Consider the following 25,834-nt stretch of genomic DNA (forward strand, 5'->3'; position numbering starts at 1 on the left):
AAATATGATGCATGGGGTCTGATATTTGACAATTAAATCATTCATGTACACTTGAGGATTGTTTTGTAAAGGTTCCCTGCAAATCATTATTATAAAGAACAAAGATAATTAGCATGACTTATGAGGCAAAATGGACTGGATCACTAAGTTATAAATTAGCAGAAGTGTACAGATTTGGGCTGGAAAACTTAAGAATAAAGTACAATCAAGTTATGAAAGAACTCTTAAAGTGCTCATGATTAGGGCTCACTATCAGAAGGCTTTCAGGATTTTAATGGGCCCACTATGAGATAGAACTATATTCTTCTTTTCCACTAGTTTCCTCACCATTTTAGCTCTTTAACTGTTTTTTTCTTTTTCCTTTTCTTCTTCTGTGTCTTTCTCCTCTTTCCTTTATTCCCTCCCCTTCAGTTCCCACCAGTATTGATTTGTGAACTTTAAGATTCTATAAAATGTTACTATGATTATTGTATTTTTATAGCAAATCGTGGGGGGTAAATAACATATCTCTTAAGACAACAGGAGGGGCTTATGCACCTGTGGTCACTGTTTCCATGTGTTCTGCATAGAATGTCATCCTTTGTCTGTTATACAAATAACTGCACACTTGATAGAGGATAGCAGATATCTGTTGCATGAATACACATACATACATGTATATGAACAAGTTTTAGCCTCTACAAAAGTTTATGGATAACTTTTGGAATTCCTATTCAGCAGGTCATTAAATCATATCCAATAAATGAGATATTTGTCCAAGAAAACACAAAAGCAGCAGCAGTAAATATGATTGGACAGTGGTTCTCAAAATGTGGTGCAGTGACCCCTATCTGTCTCCAAGACTTTTCGTGGGGATCTGAGAGGCCAAAATTATTTTTATAATAACAATACTAAGATGTTTGAATGTCTAATAAAGCACATAATGATAAATATTACCTACATAAAAGCTCTGTGTGTGTTTGGGGGTAAGTTCTTAATAATTTTTAAGAGTGTAAAAGGTCCTGAGAACAAAAAAATTTGAGAAATGCTGTGACAGAGAATGGAGATATGAGAAAAGAAACCCTAAAGAGCTGAAGTTCCCTGGCTTGCCCAATTAAGTTATGCTATTAATGAAAGATTTACTTATTAAGTGAATCAAAAACCAAAAAAAAAAAAGCTAAAATGAGAATACTTCTCAAATTCAAACTAGAAATCTATGAAGCAGAATAAATAACAACAGCTGACATTCATATAATGCTTTTAAAAGTTTGTAAAATATTTATAAACAATCTCAATTGAGCCTTATGATATGAGAGGTAGGCAATACAGGTATTATCTACAGTTTACAGGTGAGAGAGTAACGAAAATTAAATGGCTTGCCCATGGCCACATAGTTTGATCAAAGGTTTCTTCCTAATCCAAGTCCAGTGTTCTGTCCTCTATACCAGTCTACCTTTCACATAATGAATGACAGATGAAATCTGAAGCATGTGAACAAGAATTAACGAAAATAAACTGGCAGTAGAAATTTTTATAAATTTGTCTTCCCTTTCTTTTCTAGTATCTTTACTAATGTTATACTGAATGATGCTTTAAAGCATGACTAAAAATGATCTGTGGGGAACCTTTTCAATTGTAAAACAAGAGAAGGAAGGGTAGCTGCACTAAACGTTTCCTTACATTTCTTTCAATGCTAAAATATTTTGATTCTGCAAACAACTCTAAAACACAAATTTTACCTCTGATTCAAGCAGCACTCATTGTTTCAGGAAATTAAAACTTTTTTAAGTAGTTAAAAATGTTGGTCTGAATACATTTTCACATAAATTAAAAGAAGTCACAAGTAGTTTTTCGAACATTATTCAATCAACTAATTTCAACAAGCATTTATTAAGTACAAACATTAAGGAAACAAAGTAAAAACTAAAAACAGTTCTTAACCTTCAAAGAGCTTATAGTGTTGCTGGGGGAAATGAAGGGATTCTAAGAATGGTCTGTGAGAGCTGGAAATTGTCTAAAACAACTAGATTAGAGATCAGCTAATATTTTTCTCTCATTTTAGAGATTAATCAATATCTACAGCCCCAAATCCAATGCAGTAGAGATTTTTTTAAACAGGAATGGTAATTTAATTATTAGGGAATACTCAATAAAATCTGTCTTCATGATCATAATTATCTTCTTCTATCAATATTCTTCTATGAAACAAAACAATAAATTCTTAAATGATTTCTCCTGTCCCTTTATACAATGTGGAAGTATGCTCAAATAGAGTTGCATATTTTATTCCCTCAAAATACTCAAAAAAGCAGGTGGAAAGCTTCCCATGATTCACTCCAATATTTGAATCTCAAACATCAATCAGGTTGCTTTTTTGTAAAGATATCAAGGAGGTATTAATCTAATCTTTATAGAAAGAAAGTTACTTATGATTATAACTCAGAAAGACCAAATATTTTGGACAAAGGAACAGAATCCCTTGAATTGTTGTCTTCTCTTACCACCCATAAATTAAATATACAAATATTAACAAACCTCCATTTACTTGACTTTTCCTTCTTACTCGAGATATCTGTTTATTGGGCTTTTCTCCTGTCCGAGGTGTTGATGTGATCAAGTTGTTATCTATATCACGTTCTATTCTACTCCTCTTTGAAGGATTTTCTCTCTCTTCCTTAAAAAGTAAAAGAAAAAAACCACAGAACTGAATGACACATTTCCTTCTTATAAGTTACATTAATTAGGATGTTAAATTAAAGTATAAATGAAATTATAAATCTCCTTTTCTGATTTTCACTTACAAAAGAATAAAAAGTGACAGGCAAAGGTAGAATTTTCTTAATTCTATTTATAAGATAAATGCAAAAAATGGTGATCTGGTGAGTATGTGAATTTAGGTCTATGTAGAGATGGATCTTTTACAACAAAGATCAAAGTCAGCAAGTTAGGGGAAAAATTAGAAGATGCAAAATGAATTTATAATTAAAGTTTATTGGATTCCCTTTCTTTTTCATACTATTCACTTGATATATTCCGGAGTTAAACCATTCTAACCAACTGTATCTGACAATGGAGGCATCATTCCATACCCATACATAGTCTCCTTTCTACTGAGAGAAGGATTATCTGTTCTCCCAAGATTTGTCACTGCAGTGAATTGAGTTTCACTGCTTTTTAATGGGTTTCAATTACATTACTGAAGTCACTGTGCATATTTTCTTCCATTTTATTTTCTTTACTCTTATCAGTTTATACAAAAGTTTTTCTGCGTTTCTTTGAACTTCTGAATTGTTCTTACGGTGCAATGTTATTCTCTTACATTAATATATCGTATTTTCTTTAACCATTCATTCCTCCTTAATCACTGGGTACCTACTATGTTTCCAGTTTTTTGCTACCACAAAAAGTACTACTATGAACATTTTAGTATATTACAAGACCTTTCACAATTTGGCCTCAACTTATTTGTCCAGCCTCACTGGATGTTACTATGATTCCAACACTGCAGTCTGGACAAACTGGCTTTTTCTCTGTTCTTCACATGACATCCCATCTCCCATCATCATGCATTTGCACTGGCCATCCTACATACCTAAAATACATTTTTCTCCTTACATCTGCCTCAGCTTTTTTGGGGAGAGGGCACTCCCTTTATTTATTTATTTTTAGTTTTCAATATTCATTTCCACAAGATTTTGTGTTCCAAATTTTCTTCCCATCTCTCCCCTCCCCCACTTCAAGACACTGTGCATTCTGATTACCCCTTCCCCCAATCTGCCCTCCCTTCCCTTACCCCATCTTCTCTATTTTCTTGTAGGGCAAGATCGATTTCTACACTCTATTATCTGTGTTTCTTATTTCCCAGTTGCATGTAAAAACAATGTTAGCATTCGTTTTTAAAACTCTGAGTTCCAACTTTTCTCCCTTCCTTCCTCCCCACCCATCCCCACTGAGAAGGCAAGCAATTCAATATATGTTATGCATGTATAGTTATGCAAAAGACTTCCATAATAGTCATGTTGTGAAAGACTAACTATATTTCCCTCCATCCTACCCTGCCCTCCCATTTATTCTATTCTCTCTTTTGACCTTGTCCCTCCCCAAAAGTGCTAACTTCTAATTACCCCCTCCTCCCATTTGCCCTCCCTTCTATCTCCGCCCCCCCCCTCCACTTATCTCTTTATCCCCTACTTTCCTGTAGTGTTAGATATTTTCAAAGCAAATTAAGTGTGCATGTTATTTCCTCCTTAAGGCAAATGTGATGAGAGCAGGCCTCACTTTCCCCTCTCACCTCTCCCCTTTTCCCCCTCCATTGAAAAAGCTTTTTTCTTCCTCTTTTATGAGAGATAATTTGCTCCATTCCATTTCTCCCTTTCTCCTCCCAATATATTCCTCTCTCACCCCTTAATTTTATTTTTTAGATATCATCCCTTCCTATTCAACTCAGCCTGTGCCCTCTGTCTGTATATATGAGTGTATAATCCCTCCAGCTACCCAAATACTGAGAAAAGTCTCAAGAGTTACAAATATTGTCTTTCCATGTAGGAATGTAAACAGTTCAACTTTAGTAAGTCCCCTATGATTTCTCTTGCCTGTTTACACTTTCATGCTTCTCTTGATTCATGTGTTTGAAAGACAGATTTTCTATTCAGCTCTGGTCTTTTTATCAAGAATGCTTGAAAGTCCTCTATTTCACTGAATGACCATTTTTCCCCCTGAAGTATTATACTCAGTTTTGCTGGGGAGGTGACTCTTGGTTTTAATTCTAGCTCCTTTGAAAGTCTTTTTTTCTTTAATAAAGTAGTTCAAGCATAACCATTCATGAAATACTTCCTGATCTCCCCAACGACTAGTGCCCTGCCTCTGAAATTACCTTGCATTCAAGTACTTTGTATATTTACATTCACTCACTCAATATTTACACTATATATAATTATGTACATACTTGCTGCCTACCCCATTAAAATGCAAGGTCTTCTCCAATGGGGCCTAATTCTTTTTACCTGCATCACCAGAGTCTAGGTGAGCACAGACAGGGAACTTACATGTTTCTTGGTAGACTGATTTCTTTCTCTCTTTTTTACTTCCTTGGGGACTACATCCAACATGCAATGAAAGCAACTCCCACTTGACTTACTCAAAAAGGGGAGACCAAAAAATGTCACAAGGACACATAAAAATGTACCAACATGGGTTATCACCAATTTCTTACTGAAGTTTAGCCAGTGTAACACTAGGTCAAAAAGTCCAGAAACAACCTTAGCAATCAAACACTTGATCTTCTTGCCGAGTTGTAAGATATGGGAAAGACCTGGGCATGGTCATAAGCAGCAAGGAAGGGTTTAGTCAACATAACAAGACTGAAAACAAGAGAATAAGATGAGGCAAGCTCTAGGAGACAGAGGGCAAGGGTTGAAGGGCTGTTCTTGACAAGAAGGACATCTTCTTTAGAGACTGGATCAAAAGAGAAGACTATAAATGAAGATACAGTCAGTCAACAAGTATTTATCAAGCACTTACTATGTGAGAGGCACTGTGCTAACCACAAGTAATACCAAGCAAAAAATAGCATCCATTATCAAAGAGTTCATATTCTAATCAGAGAAAACAACATGAAAACAACTAGGTACAAATAAGATATATGCAGGGTGAACTGGAAGTATTTTAAAGTGTGAAGCAGGGTAAATTAGATAGAGGATGGTGATAGCCTTGATTTTCTCAGTTAAGTAGAAATTGAAGTCATCTGCTAAAAGAAAGGGTTTGAGGGAAAAAAAAGGATTTCCATTACAGCAGCAAGGACCATGTAAGACTGTTGTTCAGTCTTTCAGTTGTATCTTTATGATCTCATGGGTCATAGTGTCCATGGGGTGTTTTTAGGAAAGATGCTGAGGTGGTTTGCTTTCCTTCTCCAGGGTTACATAGCTAGTAAGTGTCCGAGGCTGGATCTGAACTCAGGTCTTCCTGATGAGATTCAAAAATATGAATTTATAGGGGACCCAAAATTAGTATAAAGCAGCACAGAGTAGGAATGGAAGACACATGTGAGTGGTCCAGAGTTGAGGTTTGGCTGGGCAGGAATAGACAGGTATAGGACAATAGATAACTGAAGTTGTCAACTACAGATTCAATAGGAAAAAAAGCCAGAACAGAGGTGATAGAACAGTATATTATACTAACAAGGCTAGAGATGAGATGAAGACTGAATAACAAAAAGAGGACAGATAGCAATGACAGCAAATCAATGGTCTGAGAGTACTAGTAACAAAGAATACTGAATTCAAATGGTCTACTGGCTATTTGAAGGGACACTGTATGAAAGAAACTAACTATATGTAAGAAGGCAGAAAGGGATATTGTGTCTTCTGGAAAGAGGTTTCTATGAGAACAGGAAAGCAATCAACCAACAAACATTATTAATAAGCCTGTACCATGTGTCAGGCACTGTAGTAGATGTTGAGGATACAAGAACAATGAATAAAACAGTCTCCACTGGCAATAACTTTATCTTCTAATCAGAGAGATAGCAAACAAACATAAGAATACACATAACAGGAATAAACAATTCTTTACCCTACCTCACTAACTATGATGAAAATACAATATATATATACAAAGTAGTTAAACACAAGGTTGTTTGGGAAGGAAGTCAGTACTAGAAGTTGGGGAGATCAGGAAGGGCTTCATGCACAAGCTGGAAAGAATGTAAGATGAAGAGATGTAGAATGAAATGGAGTTTGTAAACAACAGTACTGAGGTTCCAGAGGATAAAGCAGAACGTAAAGGCAGATGAAGGCAAGGCTTACAAAGAGGCTATGAATAGCACAGGCATAACAGTCCAGGAAAGGTAGCAGGAAAAAAGGGTTTTTGTTTTCATTAATGGAGACTCAGTCATACAGATTTAACAAGTCTGAAATCTCATCCAAAGAAGGGATCTTAAGAGAGGAGAGAGAGGGAAGTATGGGAGGAGGTATAGAGGGGAGAGATGAATTGCCCAAGATCATGAGTAATGAAGAACTGAATCAAATTCAAACCCAAATCTTATGATTCCAACTGTTGTTGTTTAGTCACCTCCCTCCTCCCCCCGCCCTGAGGGTCATGTCTGACTCTTTGTGACCCTATTTGGGGTTTTCTTGGCAAAGACACTGGAATGGTGTGTACCCTTTTTTCTCTCACTCCTTTCCTTGATGAGGAAACTGAGGCAAACAGGGTTAAGTGAAAGTGGAATGGAAGGACTGGAAAGCACTATATATTAAAAAGATCTTTGAATAAGCATTTATTAAGTACCTAGTATATGTCAGACACTGTGCTAAGCAATGGGGATACATAAAAAGGAAAAAGATGGGTCTCTGCTCTCAACACAGAGAAGTGTGGTAGGAAATTTGGGGTAAAAATCAAAGGAGGTAGAAACAGAAATAAATATGCTAAAATAATATGCTATAGACTTACCACTACAGACTAGAATACAGGCTTGATAACAGAAGTATGGTGAAGTTAGGCCCAGATACCAGTTAGGTCTGTATTTCTCTATCTCTCTGAAATTTCTTGACTTACCAAAATGATAATTTCTCTCTTCCAAAAAAAGAAAAAAATTAAAGACATTCTTTCCCCAATAGGTAAGAAATGGTTGCTGGCATAGAAATGATGGGAAGCTTTGGAGAAAGTGACCACTTTTTATCTTAGAATTTGTGATAGAGAAAAGCCAGACATAATCTGACATGGCCTTAGATTGGGGAGAACAGATTTGCAAGGGAACAGAGAAAGGATAGATAAGAGCCTGTGTACTAACTATCTCAGAATTCAGAAAAGATGGCATGCTCAAGAATGAAACTGTGAGGACATACAGAACAGCAGTTCCAATGAAAAGGAAAAAGGGCAGCTGACTGAAGATATCTATATCCATAACTAGCCATACATGTTTGGGTGGGGGAGGGGCCAAGATTTAAAAAATATATGAACTAGAAGTTGGAGGCAAGGGCAGACAACAGTACAAATACAAAAACATGGTAGAGTACTTTAGGAATATTGTCAGGAAGGCACTAACCTACACATTGGATCAAAGTTGGGATTCCTAACATAATGAGTTAGTATAGGAATAAATATTGAAGTTTTACATCTATATTCAAAAAATTAACTTCATAAGTACAAAATGGGAAGAAATGGTGAGGTTCTGAAAAGGAGTTGGATATTTTAGCGGAATGTAAACACAATTAATCAATAGTATGATATGGACTAAAAGGAAGCTAATCTGGTCTTAGGCTATATACAGAGGTACAGTATCCAGAATGCTTAGTTCCTGGTATCATATTACAGGAAGGACACTTGATAACTAGGTAAACAGGGGCTCTGAGCTCATAGTATACAAAAATTGGTCAAAGACACCAGGCATGTTTAGTCTGGAGAAAAGAAGACTTAGGAAGAGACAAGATCGCTTTCTTCAAATATGTGAAGGGCTGACACTTGGAAAAAGGAATTAATTTTTTTCCAGTTGGTTCCAGGATACAGAACTAGGCACAATAGGAAGCTGCAAAACAGTAAAATTAGGTGTGAAATGTTCAAAGTAGTGAGAAAGTTTTCCTCACATAGAGGATTTTCTCTCATGGAAAGTCTTCAAGCAAAGGATGAACTTGTCAGATCTACTGTAGAGAAGATCCCTTTCCTGCTATAGATTGGAAAATATTGCCTCTCAAATTCCATTCAATTCTGAAATTTCATGATTTTGTCTAATATAAAAAAAGTTTTTGTTATTACAACAGGGAAAGAACTAAACAAACTACATTTTCAACTTTCAGGGATGTTTTATTTAGAAAACAAAGTCTTAGGACTATAATAAAAGAAATTTTGACAATCCAAGACTGTAGAAGCATGACATTTTAAAGTAAGCCAACATACATTTTAAAGTTGTCTTTTTATTCAGGGAAAAAGGCAAAGCCTAGTGTCTACTATGTAATAGATGTATGTATATTATATGCACCTTAATGTAGATGTAATAAAATAAATTATAATACAACTAATTATGAAGCAATTTAAAAGGAAATTTCTGAGAGACTTTCTGGTAACATCACACTAAAAGAATTAAATTTGGTAAAGTTATTCTAATTCAACACTAAGTCTATTCCTTTTAAAAGCACATTTTCTTTACATTCCTCCACACAACAACTCAGTTCTTTATAAACATGTCAATCTGTAAGAATTACTAGCTTTTGAAAAAAACAAAGAATAATAGAAGATACCTAGGATATGATGCCATCTACAGGCTTTTCCTAACACCTAGACAACTAAGCAGTGGAAAGAATGCAGGATTTTAAGTTACAGGCACTAGAGGTATGCGTGTATGTATGTATATATGTAGAACATGTATGTGTACACACATACACAAATATACACATACATATACAGAACACAAAGAAATGGGGGGGGAGGGGGAGGAGAAGCGAAGTACAGGGGGAACATCAGGGAATTCCTCAAATGCTTAGTTCTACCTCAAAAATGGCATGGCATGGACTCTCACAATTCCTCAAAACCAATTCTCACAGAATGTGGCTGAAAGTTCCTACATTTCCCCAACGCTCAGTTTTATCTTCCTGAATCCAAGGCCATAACAGATTCCTCTGCAGCTCAATAGCACACCTACAGCACCAAAGGCTGAGGCTTAACCTGCTGCAGCCCAGCTTCTGCTCAACAAAGAATGCAGAGGCTTGAAAATAACACTACTGGGAGATGGTCAGTTTGGTCCCTGGGCTGCTATGCTCCAGGAAACACCCCTGTGTTTTTCTCCAATACTTAAGGGGACTCTCTGCCCTTCCCCCATCCTCTACCAATCAGAAAATAGTTCTCTACCTCTGAGATAAAAAAAGAAAGAAAAGAAATTAAATCAAAATTCTGCAACTCAAAGCACTTTGGTAATTTAAGAAACTTAAAGGATAACTTACTTCTCTGTGCCCCTCCATCCCCCAATCCAAGCTGAAACATCAATAGAGGGAGAAAAAATTCAAATTTAAAATAAATGAAAAGAACTATCAATGGAAGGGATGCAGTACACACACACACACACACACACACACACACACACACACACACACACACACACACACACACACACACATATCTGTGAACAGATGCTGAAAGAGAACACAGCTAGTATGGGTTCATTAAGAACATGTCGTTATTTCCTTTTTTGCTCAGAATTACTAGAAAGCAAGTCAGGAGATACTACAAATACATAGCATCTTCATTTTACTACTGCATCTCCGAGTCCCCAATGTTATCTTTTTTGGAAAACTTAGGGAAATACCAACTGGATGATAGTACAGTTAGATGAGATTTTTAGGTTAATAACAGTATCCAAAATTCACCACTTAAGATCAGTGTCAACCTGGAGAGAGATTTCTAGCACACAACACTTTACTTGGTGCAGGTTCTGTTAAATGATTCTTGTTCACAAAGAAAAGATAAAAGCATTGAATCTCAGATGTGCAATTTAATAGGCTCAACAATGGGATAAAAGTTAATAAGGTGAAATTTAACAGGAATAAATGATGAAAAAAAATTACCAGAGTACAGGATGAAGAAAAAGCTCATCTTAATAGTGGTTTAATAACAATTAATGAAAAAAAGACTTTGAAACTTTAGCTGACTAAACTGCAGATCAATATGAGCTAGAGTATATCCAGGTCTCACCACTATTCCTAGTCAGTAAGTGGGGATACCTGGAACCTTCATCACTTCCAAACCAGGATAACTATCCTCTCTGCAGAGGACTTTTTCTCTCAGGTGGGTAATTAATCTTAGAGCCCTCTTCATTACAGGCATTTGACTTAAGGGCCGAAAAAATGTCTGACTTAATAAGTGAGGAAGTTTTCAACAGGTAAATACAAATAACTGATAGGGATGATTTCAGAAGAATATGGCTTACAAAGTCATTTACACAAAGATATACAGGTCAACGAAAGGGGTAGGTGAAAGGAAGAGTACACCTTACAACCTCATCCATCATCATGTCATATAATAAACACTAAAAGAGCTCAGAATGTTTAACTTGGAAAAGAGAAAACCAAAAGGGAATATAACAGCTGCACTTAAATATATGAATTGCTGTCATGTAAAATCTTAAATCTTAATTTCACTAAATCTGGAAGGTAGAACACCAGATGACATTTTTAAGAAAGTAGCTTTTCAATCTAGGTAAAGAGGTTTCTAAAAATTAGAGCTATTCAACAGAGGAAACAGGCTGTTTAATAAAGTAGTAATTTTTGTTATCACTGGGAAGCATTCAAGCATAGACATGAAATATATATTGTATGAAGCATTCCTTTAATTAGTTGGTAAACTGAGCTAACATCCTTTCCAATTTTAAAATCATACAATAATGCTATATAACAAGAACTTTGCACTTGGTCAAGTTGTTAAAATCTAACATAATAATGTCTGCCAACTTCTGGTCCACACTTAAAAGAGTTTTAATACTTTTTCCTTATCCCATATTGTTTGAAGCAGAAGGCCATCAGTGGCTAAATAAATCATACATAAGGCCCAATATTATAAAAAGTTCACAAAAAGCACATTTCCAAGTTCAGAAATCATGGAGCACTGGTCTAAGAATCAAAAGATCTCCTTAGTTCCAATTCTACCACTAAATAACTGAATAATCCTGAGCAAGTCATTTAACCTCTGTCTGTAAAATGAAAGCATTAGATTTCATCCTCTTTATGGCTTTCTCAGGTTCTTTAGTTTACACACACAGACCCAGACACACACAGAAAAACACACACACATATATGTATCTTGTTACAACAAAATCTACTTCTGCAAATGATTCTGTAAATTACTTCCTCCGTGTCTTTTTAATAAAATGGCTTCTCAGTATAACAGAAAAAATTCAATACACCTGAGATATTTATTTAAAAGACTATTTCACTTGAATTCCGATTAAGTATTTTAAACCTGATAGTCATTAAAATAAAATTCCATGACTGTGAAGGAAAAAAAAAATAATTCTTTAATTCATGCTATAAGGAGTTCTGATCTATAATACCATTAATAGTCAAGTATGTATTCAATACTATTGTCTAAAGCTGTGTAGTGTTACCCTGCTCCTATTTTCTGCATTTTTAAACCAAATACCCTTTTAAGTTAAGACCTGAAACCGTACCTTGGGTGTACTTCCTTTAATGAATTTTTTAATTGATGATAACAAGCCAGTTTCATTCTTCTGTGTTTTTTCTACTCCCGCAGGTAAACTGTCTTCGATCTCTGAATGTTTCCTCTTTGCCTTGACTGCACGTTGTGTATGAATTTGATTTGACTGCTGAGAAGCTTTTCGAGTTCTCAGCCTCATCTTTTATGGGTGCCACATGTAAAACTATAGAGGGGAAAAAAAAGAAAAGTACAGGTTATTAAAATTAATAACAATACTTGAAATTCACAGTAGTTAAATGGCATTAAAGCTGATTCAGGTCAAATTTTGATGCTAAAGGATATCACTGCAATGAAAATTCCAGTTCCCTATCACTTATTTCAAGCAATATGCAAATAGTAAAGCAAAAAAAATTATGACCACTCCTTGTGGTTTCAGTGTAAAGGTCGTTTGCTTCTAAAGGGTATTGACTATGCTTAACTCAGGCAACGCTACCACTTAAATTGGCATACTGTTAATATCTTAAAACATACTAAAACAAAAATAGGACACTATTAAGTATAGAATTTCTTTAAAACATATTGCTAGCAAAGATGGGATATAGTTAAGTAGGAGATAATCAGCTTGCTCTTCTGGCTATATTCTAGAGTCAAATCTATTATGCCTTAAGCATTAAAAATAATTTCTAGAACAGAGGTTTTTAACTTTCTTTGTGTCATGGACCCCTTTGGCAATCTGATGAGAATTATGGACCCCTATTCAGAATAATGCTTTTAAATGCATAGGATTTACAAAGGTAATAAGTTATATTTAAATAGTCAGCAAAGTATTTTTCTAAAAGTTCACAGGTCATAGGTTAAGAACCTCTGTGCTAGAGACCACTAGAAAAAAATCAGCAAAAAAAGTCTTGCATAGACTTAGAAGGGAGAAAGCATATAGTAGTTAGTCAAGCAGACCAGCTTAGTTGCCTCACAGGATAAATGTACATTAATAGCCAATTAGCACAACATCAGGCCCAGGACTATGTAATCATAGGACCAGAGATTCAGAACTGGAAGATACTTCAGAAAACTTCCTAAACCAATCTATCCTCATTTCACAGATGAGGAAACTACTTGCCCAAGATCACACAGGCAGTAAATATTAAAGACAGGATATGAACCCAGGTCTTCTGACTACAGGACTCCAGTGCTCATTCCACTATACCATGCTATATGTATGTCTTTCTCCAACTCCCTGGCTTGTAGTCTGTAAACTATAGAGGCTGTTTATTCTTTTTTTTTGAAATAAAACACAAAATTCAATGCTCTGACCTCCACTTCCCCAACCCAACTTCAGAGACTCCTAAACAGGTTTTTTTGGACTACTGAGATAACTAGGGGATGGGAAATTTGACTAATAATCTTAACCGAGTACCAAAGGAGAATAAATTGGCAAAGAATTAAGGTGCTCTGGCAACCTCTAGACTAGAAAGAAATAAAAAGTATTGAAACCCAAATATCAAAACAGATTGAGATGAAATTTTGGTTATATCTTCAGTTACTCTGTCTACAAAGAGGGTCAAAATGTGTGTCCCTCTATCAGGGTGACAAAAGGCCTTGGTCGTAACAAGTCTGTTCAGGTATTCAGAGGTAGTGGAATTGAGAGCAGAAGATAATCATCAATAAGGGGGAAATCCCTGGTCTGGCACATCAATGCTAGAGCTTGTAGCCAGACCAAAAGAACCTTTAGTATTTCCTTATTAGGATATATTGGGTGCTCAGGGAAAGCTCTGAGTACCCTGAAAAAACATCAGCCTAAGAAGACTTTAGCTGAGGACAGCAGCAAAGTTCCAAACACAACAGCAGGAATCACCCCACAATTTTTAGAACTCTTATGTGGAAGCAAGGCCAGTAGACTGTTGCTTTAAGAGGAGCTCATAAAAAATTCCCATGCGAAAATTCTTCATGTTGGAACTGTTACCCTGGGAAAAACTCCATCAGGGTTACTAAAATTTACTTCTTTGAGAATACATTACCTTTTCCTTTAACAAAAAACTTTCCATCTGAAACATTGTGGCCAATGACTTCACACAAGTGAAAAACTGATACCAGCCCACAAGGCTCTGCAGTGTTAAAGAGTTTCCAGGTTTCAGGGTGGAGGTTAGAGCCAAAGGAAACATGATGGCCTCTTTTCTTTTATAAAGTAACTAAGGCCCTTAGTACCAGGGGCATCTAGACTAACTTTGGGTTACACATATTGACAGATTTTGCTATATGGGGGAAGCAACAGTGGACTAGGAATCAAGAACCTTTGGTTTATTTAAGTTCCAGTTCTTTCATTATTTATTAGAACTCTAAATCACTTGCCTCAGTTTCCTCACCTGTAAAACGGTGAAACTACTACCTCTGAAGTAAGCAGAACAAGAAAGGATGGACTAATATGCTAAAAAGAGCTTTGAAAAGTGCAAAGCCTATGCAAGTAATCAGCACTTCATACAGACATATATACAATGCCAACTTAATACATCTGAGTTCCTGGGGCCAAAAAACCTTAACGAGGCTTGAGATTTCAATAAACCAACCAGGAAGTCAGAAAAGCAACAGTTCTGTTAATTATGCAAAATACAATTGCAGAAAATGAGAGGCTTCCATGTATATATTTTCATTTCAACTATTCCTCATAAGCCCCCAAAAATGCACATACAAAAATCTTTTCTAGATTACTATTCTTCTCTTATCTGGATCCCAGCCAGGTCCCAAATGATCAAATTATAAAACTGTTATAATCTCTCCACACACAGAAGCCATCGTTTCTTCTTTTCATTTGTCATTATCAGTTCCAAAAGGGATTTATGTAATTTAAAAATTTTTTTACACAGCTCTCTAGTTAGACTGTTAAATGTTGAACTACGATCCCCGGTAAGTTTCTTATTGGAGAGCTGGCTTATACAAATAAAAACTTTGCTTCAAGTAGGGTAGATTGTACTATTTTTTGTGTGATCATGGTGAATTTCTTCCTGATTCCCATTTCCTACCTACATTTCTAGTTTTTATTACATCATTATTTACTATTTTTATTAATTCCATATATACATACACATATATTTTTTATACTTTATTAATAAAGACCTAGACTCTATATCATGGCATGGAGGTGACATGGGTTTACTTATTTAAAAGATTTTCTTACAATAATGCCTACAAAAAAGATAATTTGTGCAACAAGGAATTTCGTAGTCTTCTGGGAAAAACTGGGTCACATATCAGCCATGCACTATAAGGGTCAAATTTTTTAAGCCCCTTCTAAGTACTGAGAAATCACTTCACTTAGCTGTCAAAGAGATGCTTAATTTTAGCACTCTTATTTGCACCCTCAGAAATAATTAGAAATGATGGCCATTATCTCAGCTAATTTTTTATGATACTCTAACTGGTTAGAACAGTCATCTTAGCTTCAAAATACATCATTCATTTAAAGTATTTCTCCAACTACAGGCCAGACTCTTAAATGTTATGTCTTTTAAAGAAAGTAAATATTTAGTTACATACTGTAAAGCAAAATCAATACGCCATGCTTAGGTTTTTTATGAAAGTCAGACTTAAGTGAAAAGGGTACTTATACTCACACTAACAGTAACTAAAGTAGTTTAAAATTTTTCTTAATTATGGTTAAAAATAATTTAGGACTAAGGTTATTTTGTTGCTGTTAAGGGATAGGGCACAGATTGTGACTTCATTGTGAGGAAACTCCTTCCAACATAGATCTGCAAATGCTATACAACTTATTATCTTAAGAGATCTGCCTGGAGCACTGATACATTAAATGACTTGGCCCCTGTCATGCAGATCATCTGTCTCAAAAGGACTTTACTCTAGATTTTTCTGAGTTCAAGGCTAGCTTTCTATCTATTACACCAGGCTGCCTCCCATAACAGCTTATTATTGCAGAAAAATACCCTGACAATCAAAGTTGTTTTAGGTAAATGTGTTTTGGGTGGCTATTATCCACCTAATACATGTGACAAAAATATTCCCCCAAATATCCATGATTAACCTGTTGAATTGGAGATGGTTCACCTCCCAATGACTTCACATGTATCTGCTTCAATCAGCTTTGGTAAATAAAATAACCAAGTCATCCCGCTCAGATTTCTGATGCAGCTGCAAGAGTAATCTGAAAAAATAGCAAAATAAGTCACTGCTTTAAAATATACAGTGTTTACTTCCTAAAATAAAATCCTAAATCTATCAATTGGTTACAAAGAATACATATTAAAATTACATAAAAGAGATTCTATTTTCTAATGAAAAAGCTGATAAATTGAATCTGCCCTTATGATTTTATGTCAACATAATTTAAATAAAATCCATCCTGGGTAGACCATACTTCAACTTTTAGAATAAACAAAGTAGTCAAAATACAAACTACAAACAAAGAACACGTACAGGTATATACAATCCATAAGTGTGAAAATATTACAAGTAATCCCCACTTTTCCATCTACGCAGTCTCCAGAACCAAAAAGTCTTATCTTATTTCTTGTCTTTGACCAGTTATTCCATGATTTCTATAGCAGTGATGGGATATCTTATTTTAAAATTTAAAACTCTAACATGTATCTCCAAATAATCAATGTTAAACACCCCCTGATGAAATAGTTTTCACTATCCTTCCCTATGCTACAAGCCTCAAGGATATGACTTACAAGGATATTTGAGGATAACAAAGAAATAAAGACAAAGAAAAGACAAGATTCAAGAAGGCCCACGGCCCTGCAAGTCCTCATATTTTGAAGCCTCCAAATTTTTAGGTCACTTTAAAGAAACAGGAATTTACATTCAAATAGCAATCTGTGATTTATCTAATTCTTTTATAATTTTTAAAAGAATGAATGGAATTTTGAATGAAGCTATAAGGATAGAATAATGATTCTGGAAAATCTATAAAGAAAATTTAACCTGGAGGAGGGAGGACTTAGAGGCCATTGTATCTCTTCAAATATTTAATGGGCTTTCATATAAGAGAAGAGATGAGATTTGTGCTTGCCTTGGGAGATTCAGAATTTCCTAAAAACAAAGAGCTGTTAAAAGAAGAATGGACTGCCTAATGGGGCAATGTGTTCTTTATCATCATTGCAGGTCTTCAAGGTGGGAGTCCACTTGTCAGGGATCCTGTGGTGCCTGGACCAGATGAACTCTGAAATCTCTTTCAAATCTGATTTTGTAGCTAGTTTACCAGATTGTCTTTTCTTATCCTTCAAAGGACCTACTAAAAATTTGAAAAAATAACTCCTGGTCTATTATGAACTGACTAAGTGATAATGACAATTCTCAAGAGGAAGCACACACTGTTAATAATTGAAAATTGTTCAACCTCACTAATAATCAAAGGGGTAGAAATTAAATGAACTGTGAGGCACTAAACCTGATTCTCATCAAACTGGCCAAAATAAAGAAAAGCAATAAGCCTTAGGGTTGAGGGAAAACAGGTACATTCGGCCATTATTGGTGGAATCTGAAACGAACAGCTTTTTTAGCTAGCAATTTAGCAGTGTAGCAAAAGTTAAAAAAAACCTCCAACATCCTTTGGCTCAGTAATCACACTATTGAGAATGTTACCTAAAGTGTTAGCAAAAGTAAGAAAAGAGTTCTCTGCTTAAAGATTTTCACAGCAATATAATTTTTACTTTCAAGACAGTAGAATCAATTTAAATGTCCAAAAGCTAGAAAATGTTTTAAAAAACTGCAAGACATTAATGAAAGCAATTAAGATAAGAGAAATAAAAAAATACTTATGAATAATGCAAAGCAGAAAAAGAACCAAATGAATAGTACATATGATCTATGAACATGAAATAAGAGAAATCAAGGAGAATAAATTGACAAAGATGCTAGAGATTGAGGCAGTAACAGATATTATGGCATTTTATGCACTGAAATTGGTATATAAATAACTACACAAAGAATGTTTAGCTTGACTGATGCTTAATATTTGCTTTAAAAATATAAGGGCTAGTTCAAATAGATTCTAAGAAATAAATGGAACTTCAAAGGTCATCTGGTCCCATAAGACTCAAGCATTTACCACTCCTCTTAGAAGTCTTCATCCCCTAGCCTACTCCTTATCATTTGTTAATATCAACTCCTCCTTTAATTTCCCTTGTACTAAAGTGCTTGAGGACATGTTGTATCACTTCAGTAGAAAGCAAGATCCTTGAGGGCAAGAAACTATTCCATGCTGTTTATACATCAGTGCCAAGCAAACTGTTTCACACATAGTGGGCATATACACGTTCATTAAACTGAATTCTTTGGAATCTCGACTACAATTATTTTAAGGCATATGCAAAAAATACTATTAAATTTTTATTAGCACTAGTACATAGCTGTAGATCAAATTTATCTTATAGTAGATTTGTGATCATGTGTCTGTACACATCATGTATGGTAAACGTGTATCATGCATTTATGCTCATTTTATAGGACTTGAAATAGTTTTAGTATTTTTATTAATTTTAGATACATATAGCTTTTGTTTTCTACTGAAGATCATGCTACCAAAAGCATAAACTCTGATAGGTGCTACTCGAGTCAAAAAGATGAAGTATGGATTCAACCTCACAAAGTATAGAAGTTTATTATCAGAAGGTTGGCTATGAAGTGAAGAATTATTTTAGTCAAAGCAACTCAAAAAGGCTATCATTTAAGATACTATAAAAGGCTATTACCTACACTGCTTGAAAAATAATTCTCATTTTATGATTAAAGTACTATTTTCACATCTCTGCTTGTTGTGACATCTTTTTGATCCACATCCATGCCTTATTTGATGTCAGTTTCTTGGTCAAGAATACAACTCACAATTATAACAATTCCTATGGGAAAATATGATCTGCTATAAAACATGGTTTATAGCAACATAATGCCACAAACAGTATGAACTGCCTACATATGGATAACTTATTTTTAGGTACCAGATTTATATAAGTATGACCTAGACTGGTATTAGTTTGCATTCACTTAGCACATATCAACTGTTAGTCCAAAATGGTAACGGATAACAGGAAGGAACTTGGCTGAGAATATCACTTGACATATATATATATATATATTTGACAAGGCAGAAAATGCACAGATAAATGACTTAGTTATATCCCTCATAATTCATATAGTTATCCAATAAAAATACATTTGGGGATAACATCTAAAAGGCTAAAGTTCCAAAGGAAGAACAGAGACAAGGCCCAAGTAATTAAGATTTAGCTGGGCACAATGGGGGAACAAAGCATTACTGCTGAACAGCACAGAACAAAGTGCCAGGGCAACTTCAAGCCATTTGAAGGATATAAGGAGGAATAAAATGAGGCCAAATTGCATGCTTAGTCTGGCTGTGGCATGGAGAACAGACTAAAGGGATGACAAGTGAGAAGTCTCTAAAAGATATGACTTCCCCATCACCGGAAGATTTCCAGGAGTACATGGCTTTCCACTTGTTAGAAATGCCATAGATACAGGTTGAACTAAACTTCATTCTAGTCAGTTAACAAGCATTTATTAAATGCTGTGGCACTGTGCTAAGTACACAAAACGGAGCAAAAGAGTCCCTCTTCTCAAGGAGCTCATAATCCAATGGGAAAGACAACAAAAAAACAAAAATGCACAAACAAGCTATATACAGGATAAATCAGAGGGAAGGCACTAAAATTAAGAGTAGTTAGAAAGGAATCTGAATGATAAAGAGATGAGGGAGAAGAGGGAGCTTACAACCAACAGCCTCAATTTTTTTCTGTAAAATATGAGGCAAAGCTGAGAGGGCAGGAGTAGGGGAATGGAGGTTGGGCGATGGGGTAGAGGATGAATAAATTGGTTTGGAAGAGCTGCTGTGGAGAATGGGATACTGAGCTGCTAAGGGAGGTATAGAAAGATTGCCAAGTAGTAGTGAGGATCCAGTTGAGGTTGTGTGATATGAATTTGTACTAGAATCAGTTAGAATGGTTGTGTGATTTTTCTCTACCTTCATTCCGCAGCATGCACAAAGGAGCAAAGGCGGTGGACGGCCTGGCTGGTTATAACTGGCAATATAAGATATTGAGTGATTTGATAGATGACAGTGTAGAACTCAACTGGCTCACCACAGAGTCAAGATGAGGAAATGCAGGGGTGACAGCCTTGCAAAGAACAGAAAGATCAAAGGATTGGAGGTGTTGGTGTAGATGAAGAGTAGGATTGGGCAAGGGAAAGGAGAGGGAGAAGTAGAAGATAATCAGATGTGGAAATTTCAGAGTTTTTGAACACAAAAGTGGTGCATGCATGGATGATAGAAAAAAATCAAAGCTATCTTTGTGTTTGAGTGAAAAAGGGTGGAGGAATAAGTCCTGGAAATTGAGTAAACTGAGGACCTGGGAGGTCAGGGTGCTTGAAGGAGTCAATATGTATGTTGAAGTCCCCTAGAATGATAGCAAGAGTTACAGAAGAAAGAAAAATTGTGAGCCAGGTACTGAATTCAATAAAAAGAAGAATATTGATGCTGGCGGAATTGGTCCAACCACTCTGGAGAATAATTTGGAACTATGCTCAAAGAACTACAAAACTGTGTATATACTTTGACCCAGCAATACTATTTATATTATATGTATATAATATACTACTTACATATGGTCTATATCCCAAAGAGATCAAAGAAAAAGGAAATTGGGGATATCAATTGGGGAATAGCAAGATGGAACAAGATGTGCTATACAATAGTGATGGAATATTATTGTGATATAAGAAATGAGGTCAAGGTTCCAGAAAAAAAAAACCCTAGGAAGATTTACATGAACTTATACAAAGTGAAACAAGCAGAACCTGGAGAACATTGTACACAGTAATTTTTTTTTCCTTTTTAAAAATTCTGAGTTCTCTCCCTCCCACCCCACATCTACCCCGTGAAAAGACAAGGTTCAAGTTTTATAGAACAAATCCTTTTATTAAGGGTATTTGTTCTGTGAAGTCTGGATTCAGTCAAAGGGCTGCACTTGAGAACCTAGAGGGCCACAGGTTCCCCACTCCTGCTTCAGATGTATAATGAGTATCATGTTGGGTGGGAAGGAGCAAGAGGGAGAGAATTTGGAACTCAAAATGAAAAAATCAATGTTAAAAAAAAAAATTCTGAGAGAATCAAGACAAGACAGTCCCACAGAAGATAGAAGTCAGTAAGTCAGAGAGGGCATGAATTGAAGCCTTTGGCTGTCTTCAGACATGCAGTGAGAAACAAAGTAGGCTGTTGTTAAAACTAGGCTATATTAAAGCAATCTTACAGATAAACATTTTCTAGCCCCAAATATTTTTTCCAGGTTTTAATGCTTAGGCAAAATAAAGTCAACATTATTTCTCCTGCTTCAAACAAATAAGTGAATGGCTACTTAAGGACTCTTAAATACTTAACTGCATGTAAGTGGAAGTACTTTGCTTTGCCTTAGAAGTTTTTAAAAGTCAATCAAGAAATGTTTAACAAGAGCTTTTTACAGCCAAGAGAGCACCACGCTGGGTGAGGATGATTCCCCAAAAGAAAGACAAGCTAGGGCACCAAGCACAGATTCCAGGGATTTAGGCCACTGTTCACTACCCTTTTCATACCTATAGAGGAAAGCTTCATTTCCATTAACCTGGATTTGGGGCAAATTCAATTCAATCAACATTAATTGCCTACTATGTGCCAGGCATTGTGCTAAGTACTGGGGATACAAATGTATATATATATATAAATGTGTGTGTGTGTATATATATATATAAAAACAGTCCCTACCCTGAAAAAGTTGGCCATACAATGGGGACAACACACAAAAGACAGCCAAAGAGAAGGTGGGGAGGAAAAAAGAAGAGATAAGAGGGAAGGGCAGGGTGGAAAGATCAAAGAAATCCAAAATGACTGAGTGCAACAGAAGTCAAAGAAGTCAATATGAGCGCTCCTAGGGAGGAAATGAGATGTTTGAAGAGATATCTCATCTGTCTTCTCTTCTTAACTGGAGGTTACTAGTTCATGGCTCCACCCTCCAAATCAGAGGCGCAGAGGGTACTGATGAGGTGTGAGCACCAAGGATGAGTTGAATCCTGATGAGATTTCTCAATGATGAGATTGGGGGTGGGGGGCATGATGGAGAGGTCAAAGAAACTGAATGCAGTTGGAGAAGCCAAAGAAGTTAGAAATGAGGAAGTGAGAAAATGTCTCTATCTCCCCTTCTTAAATAAAGGCTGAGGAGTTTATGGCTCCACCCTACAATTGGAGGGGCAAGTATAGTTCATCTGTCTCCCAAAACTACTTCAAAAAAGATCAAATAGAACACCAAACCAAGTAGTACTCAGAAAATTCAAAGAGAAACTACAATGAATCCTTTCTCTAGCTCTGGATAGGGTAACTAATTGCATGTACTCTGTGATCCAACAACACTGGCTTCCTTGAATAAGACATGGCATCTCTCAACTTCAGGTATTTTCAATGATGCTTCCCATGCCTGGAATTCTCTGACTTTTCATGTCTGTCTCCTGGTTTCTTCAAATTACAGCTAAAATCTTACCTTTTTCAAGAAGCCTTATTTTTACCCCCCCTTAATGAAGATATTAATTATGTCCGATTTATTCTGTATATATCTTGTCTGTGCATAGTTGTTTTCAGGTTGCCTCTCCTATTAGATTATGAGTCCCTTGAAAGAAGAGGTTGTCTTTTCCCTTTCTTTGTAACCCCAGCACTTACCACAATGCCTGGCACATAGCAGGTAGAAGGCACCTAATAAATATTTACTGACTTGTTTTGTAGAGGGGGGTTCAAACAAGAAGGCCCACACAAAGCCTATCAGCACAGAGAATGGGCTGAGGTCTGAGAAACTGTGTCCTGAGAAAAGGAGTATCCAGTCTCTGTACAAGGCAGAGGAACGGAGAAGTTGGTGGAAGCTGTATGTCTCTGGTCTTAGATCAGGGTTGCAGATTCAGCCCACAGAACCAGGCTGAAGCTGGCAGCTAAGTAATGATGGCAAGAAGGTCAGACTAAGGGAGTATACCTATAGTTCTGTTGATCTGAGCCTGCAGAGCCTTCCAGGGAGTAGACAGGGGATGAAGTCAACGGCAGTCTACTATAGCTCCCACTGGGAACAAACCTATAGTTCTTGTGTTGCCCACAGCCAAACGGGTCAAAAGCTTTCAAAGCTCAGACAGGGAAGTGAAAAGACTTTGACCTAGATCAGATTTGTAACACTAACAGCTTAATACAATACAAGAGGCACAAAACTTTACCCAAGTAACAGAACTGGAAATCACAACTGACAAAATATAAGTTAATGAATCAGAATAAAATAAAAAATGTGAAAAATTCAGAAGAAGAAAATATAAGATACCTCTCATATAAAAAAAAACAACTGATTTGGAAAACAGGTAAAGGAGAAGAATCCAGGAATTAGTGGACTATCTGAAAGACATGACAAAAAAAAAAGAGAGAGCTTAGTTATCATTTATGATGAAATCTTCCTAGTGATCTATTAGAACCAGAAGGCCAAGTAAAAATAGAATCCACCAGTCATTACCAGAAAGAAAATCCAAAATGGAAGCTTCAAGGAACATCACAGTTAAAACCCGGAGCTTCCAGGTCAAAGAAAAAGTGCTGCAAGCAGTCAGTCAGAAAGAAAGTTCAAATTCTAAGAAGTCACAGTTAGGATAATACAAGATTTAGCAACTACCACTATAAAGAAGAGAGCTTGGAATATGACACTCTAAAAGGCAAAAGATAAGAGTCATACAACCAAGAATAACTTGTGAAAAACCATGACCTTCAATGAAACAGAATGCTTAGATTTCTAAACATTCCTGATAGAAAGACCAGATAAGTATTAAGAAATATGAAGACAGGAATCAAGAAAAATATTAAAAAGTTGAATATATGTGTGCAATTTGAAAGGATCATAAGGGTCTACTCAGCACAGCAATAGCCCGTCTTGTTCCACAGTGGCCAGCCATGATCCTCAATGTTCCAGCAACAATGTCAAAGTTGGCATTGATTGTGGCATCACTTATTCCTCTGCAGGAGTCTTCCAACATGGGAAAGTAAAGATCACTGCTAGTGAACAAGGAAACAAGACTACCTCAAGCTACGTTGCCTTCACCAACACAGAACCTTTAATAAGTGATACTGCAAAGAATCCCACCAATGTAGTCCTTTATACCAACTGTCTGACTGGTTGCAGATCTGATGACACAGATACAGTCAGACATGAATGACTGGCTTTTCAGTGGTCAATGATGCAGGCAGGCCTAAGGTCTAAATGGAGTACAAAGGGGAGACCAAAAGTTTCTACCCATAAGAAGTATCTTCTGTGGTCTTGACCAAGATGAAAGACATTGCCAAAACTTATCTTAGGGAAAACTGTTGCATCACAGTACCAGCCTACTTCAATGATTCCCAACATCAGGCCACCAAAGATTCTGGAACCATTGTTGGTCTCCAAATCATGAATGAACCTGCTGCTATCGTTGCTAATGAAGCTAATGCTGCTGTTATTGCTTATGGCTTGGACAAGAAGACTGATGTTGAAAGAACCATGTATGTCTTTGACCTTGGAGGGGGTACTTTCGATATCTCTATTCTTATCACTAAAAGATGGTATCTCTGAAGTCAAGTTCACAGATGGGAACACCCACTTGAGTGGGGAGGACTCTGACAACCACACAGTCAACTATATCAAGTGAAAGCACAAGAAGGACATCAGTGAAAAGAAGAAAGCTGTCCATTATCTGCACGCTTCCTGCAAAGTTCAGTGCTGAGACTGACTTCTTCTATAAAGGTATTGACTTCTGTGCCCATTCTGAAGAGCTGAATGCTGACCACTTCCAGGGCATACTGGACCCTGTGGAAAAGGTCCTAATAGATGCCAAGTTAGATAAATCACAGATTCATGACACTGTCTTGATGAGTTCCACTTGGATCATCCAAATTGAGAAACTTCTGAAGAACTTCTTCAATGGCAAGGAACTCGTCAAGAGTTTCAATCCTGATGAGGTTGTTGCCTGTGGTGCAGCTATCTAGGCTGCCATCTTGTCTGGCAATAAATCTGAGAATGTGCAAGATTTGCTCCTCTAGGACATCACTCTTCTTTCCCTTGGAACTGAAACTGCTGGTGGAATTATGACAGCTCTGATCACATGTAATACCATCACACTTACCAAGCAGACACAGACCTTTACCACCACTGGTTTGCTTATTCATGTTTATAAAGGTGAGAGAGCACTGACAGTGGATAACAACCCGCTTGGCAAGTTAAAGCTCACAGGAATCCCCTGCCTTCAGAGGCATTCCCCAGACTGAACTCACATTTGACATTGATGCAAATGACATCCTCAATGTTTCTGCTGTACCTAAGAGCACAGAAGGGAGAATAAGATTATCAACACCAACCACAAACGTTGGCTGAGGAAAGAAGATATTGAGCCAATGATCTAGGAGGCTCAGAAATACAAAACTGAAGATGAGAAGCAGACAGAAAGTCTTCAAAGAATTCTCCTGAATCTTAGGCTTTCAATATGAAGGCTACCACAGAGGATGAGACCCCCAAGGCAAAACTGATGATTAAGACAAAAGAAGGATACTTGACAAATGTATTTAAATGAGCAACTGGCTGAAAAAGAACCAGAGTGTTGAGAAGGAAGAATGTGAGCATTAGCAGAAAAAACTGGAGGTCTGCATCCCTATCACCAGTAAGCATGCCAGCAGGCTCCC

General features: G+C 36.4%; 1 protein-coding gene and 1 pseudogene across 10 annotated transcripts in view; one reads left to right on the forward strand and one right to left on the reverse strand.

The window, feature by feature from the left end:
* The window catches only part of CTDSPL2 (CTD small phosphatase like 2), a 98,409-nt gene that overhangs the window by 35,306 nt on the left and 37,269 nt on the right, over positions 1-25,834 (reverse strand). For 9 of the 10 annotated variants that reach the window (XR_011970802.1, XM_072625563.1, XM_072625554.1 and 6 more), the window contains 3 exons: positions 16,148-16,267; positions 12,128-12,337; positions 2,515-2,653 (listed from right to left, as the gene is read on the reverse strand). Coding sequence is in view for 9 of the 10 variants with exons in the window: in XM_072625563.1 (XP_072481664.1) it covers positions 2,515-2,653; positions 12,128-12,313 (325 nt within the window). In the remaining variant the exon portion in view is untranslated. The remainder of the gene's footprint in view (positions 1-2,514; positions 2,654-12,127; positions 12,338-16,147; positions 16,268-25,834) is intronic. The other variant, XM_072625562.1, reaches the window with a different exon arrangement.
* On the forward strand, positions 20,122-25,144 carry LOC140514669 (heat shock cognate 71 kDa protein pseudogene; annotated as a pseudogene).

The sequence above is a fragment of the Notamacropus eugenii genome, chromosome 7 (assembly GCF_028372415.1).
Source record: "Notamacropus eugenii isolate mMacEug1 chromosome 7, mMacEug1.pri_v2, whole genome shotgun sequence".
NCBI classification, from domain to species: domain Eukaryota; kingdom Metazoa; phylum Chordata; class Mammalia; order Diprotodontia; family Macropodidae; genus Notamacropus; species Notamacropus eugenii.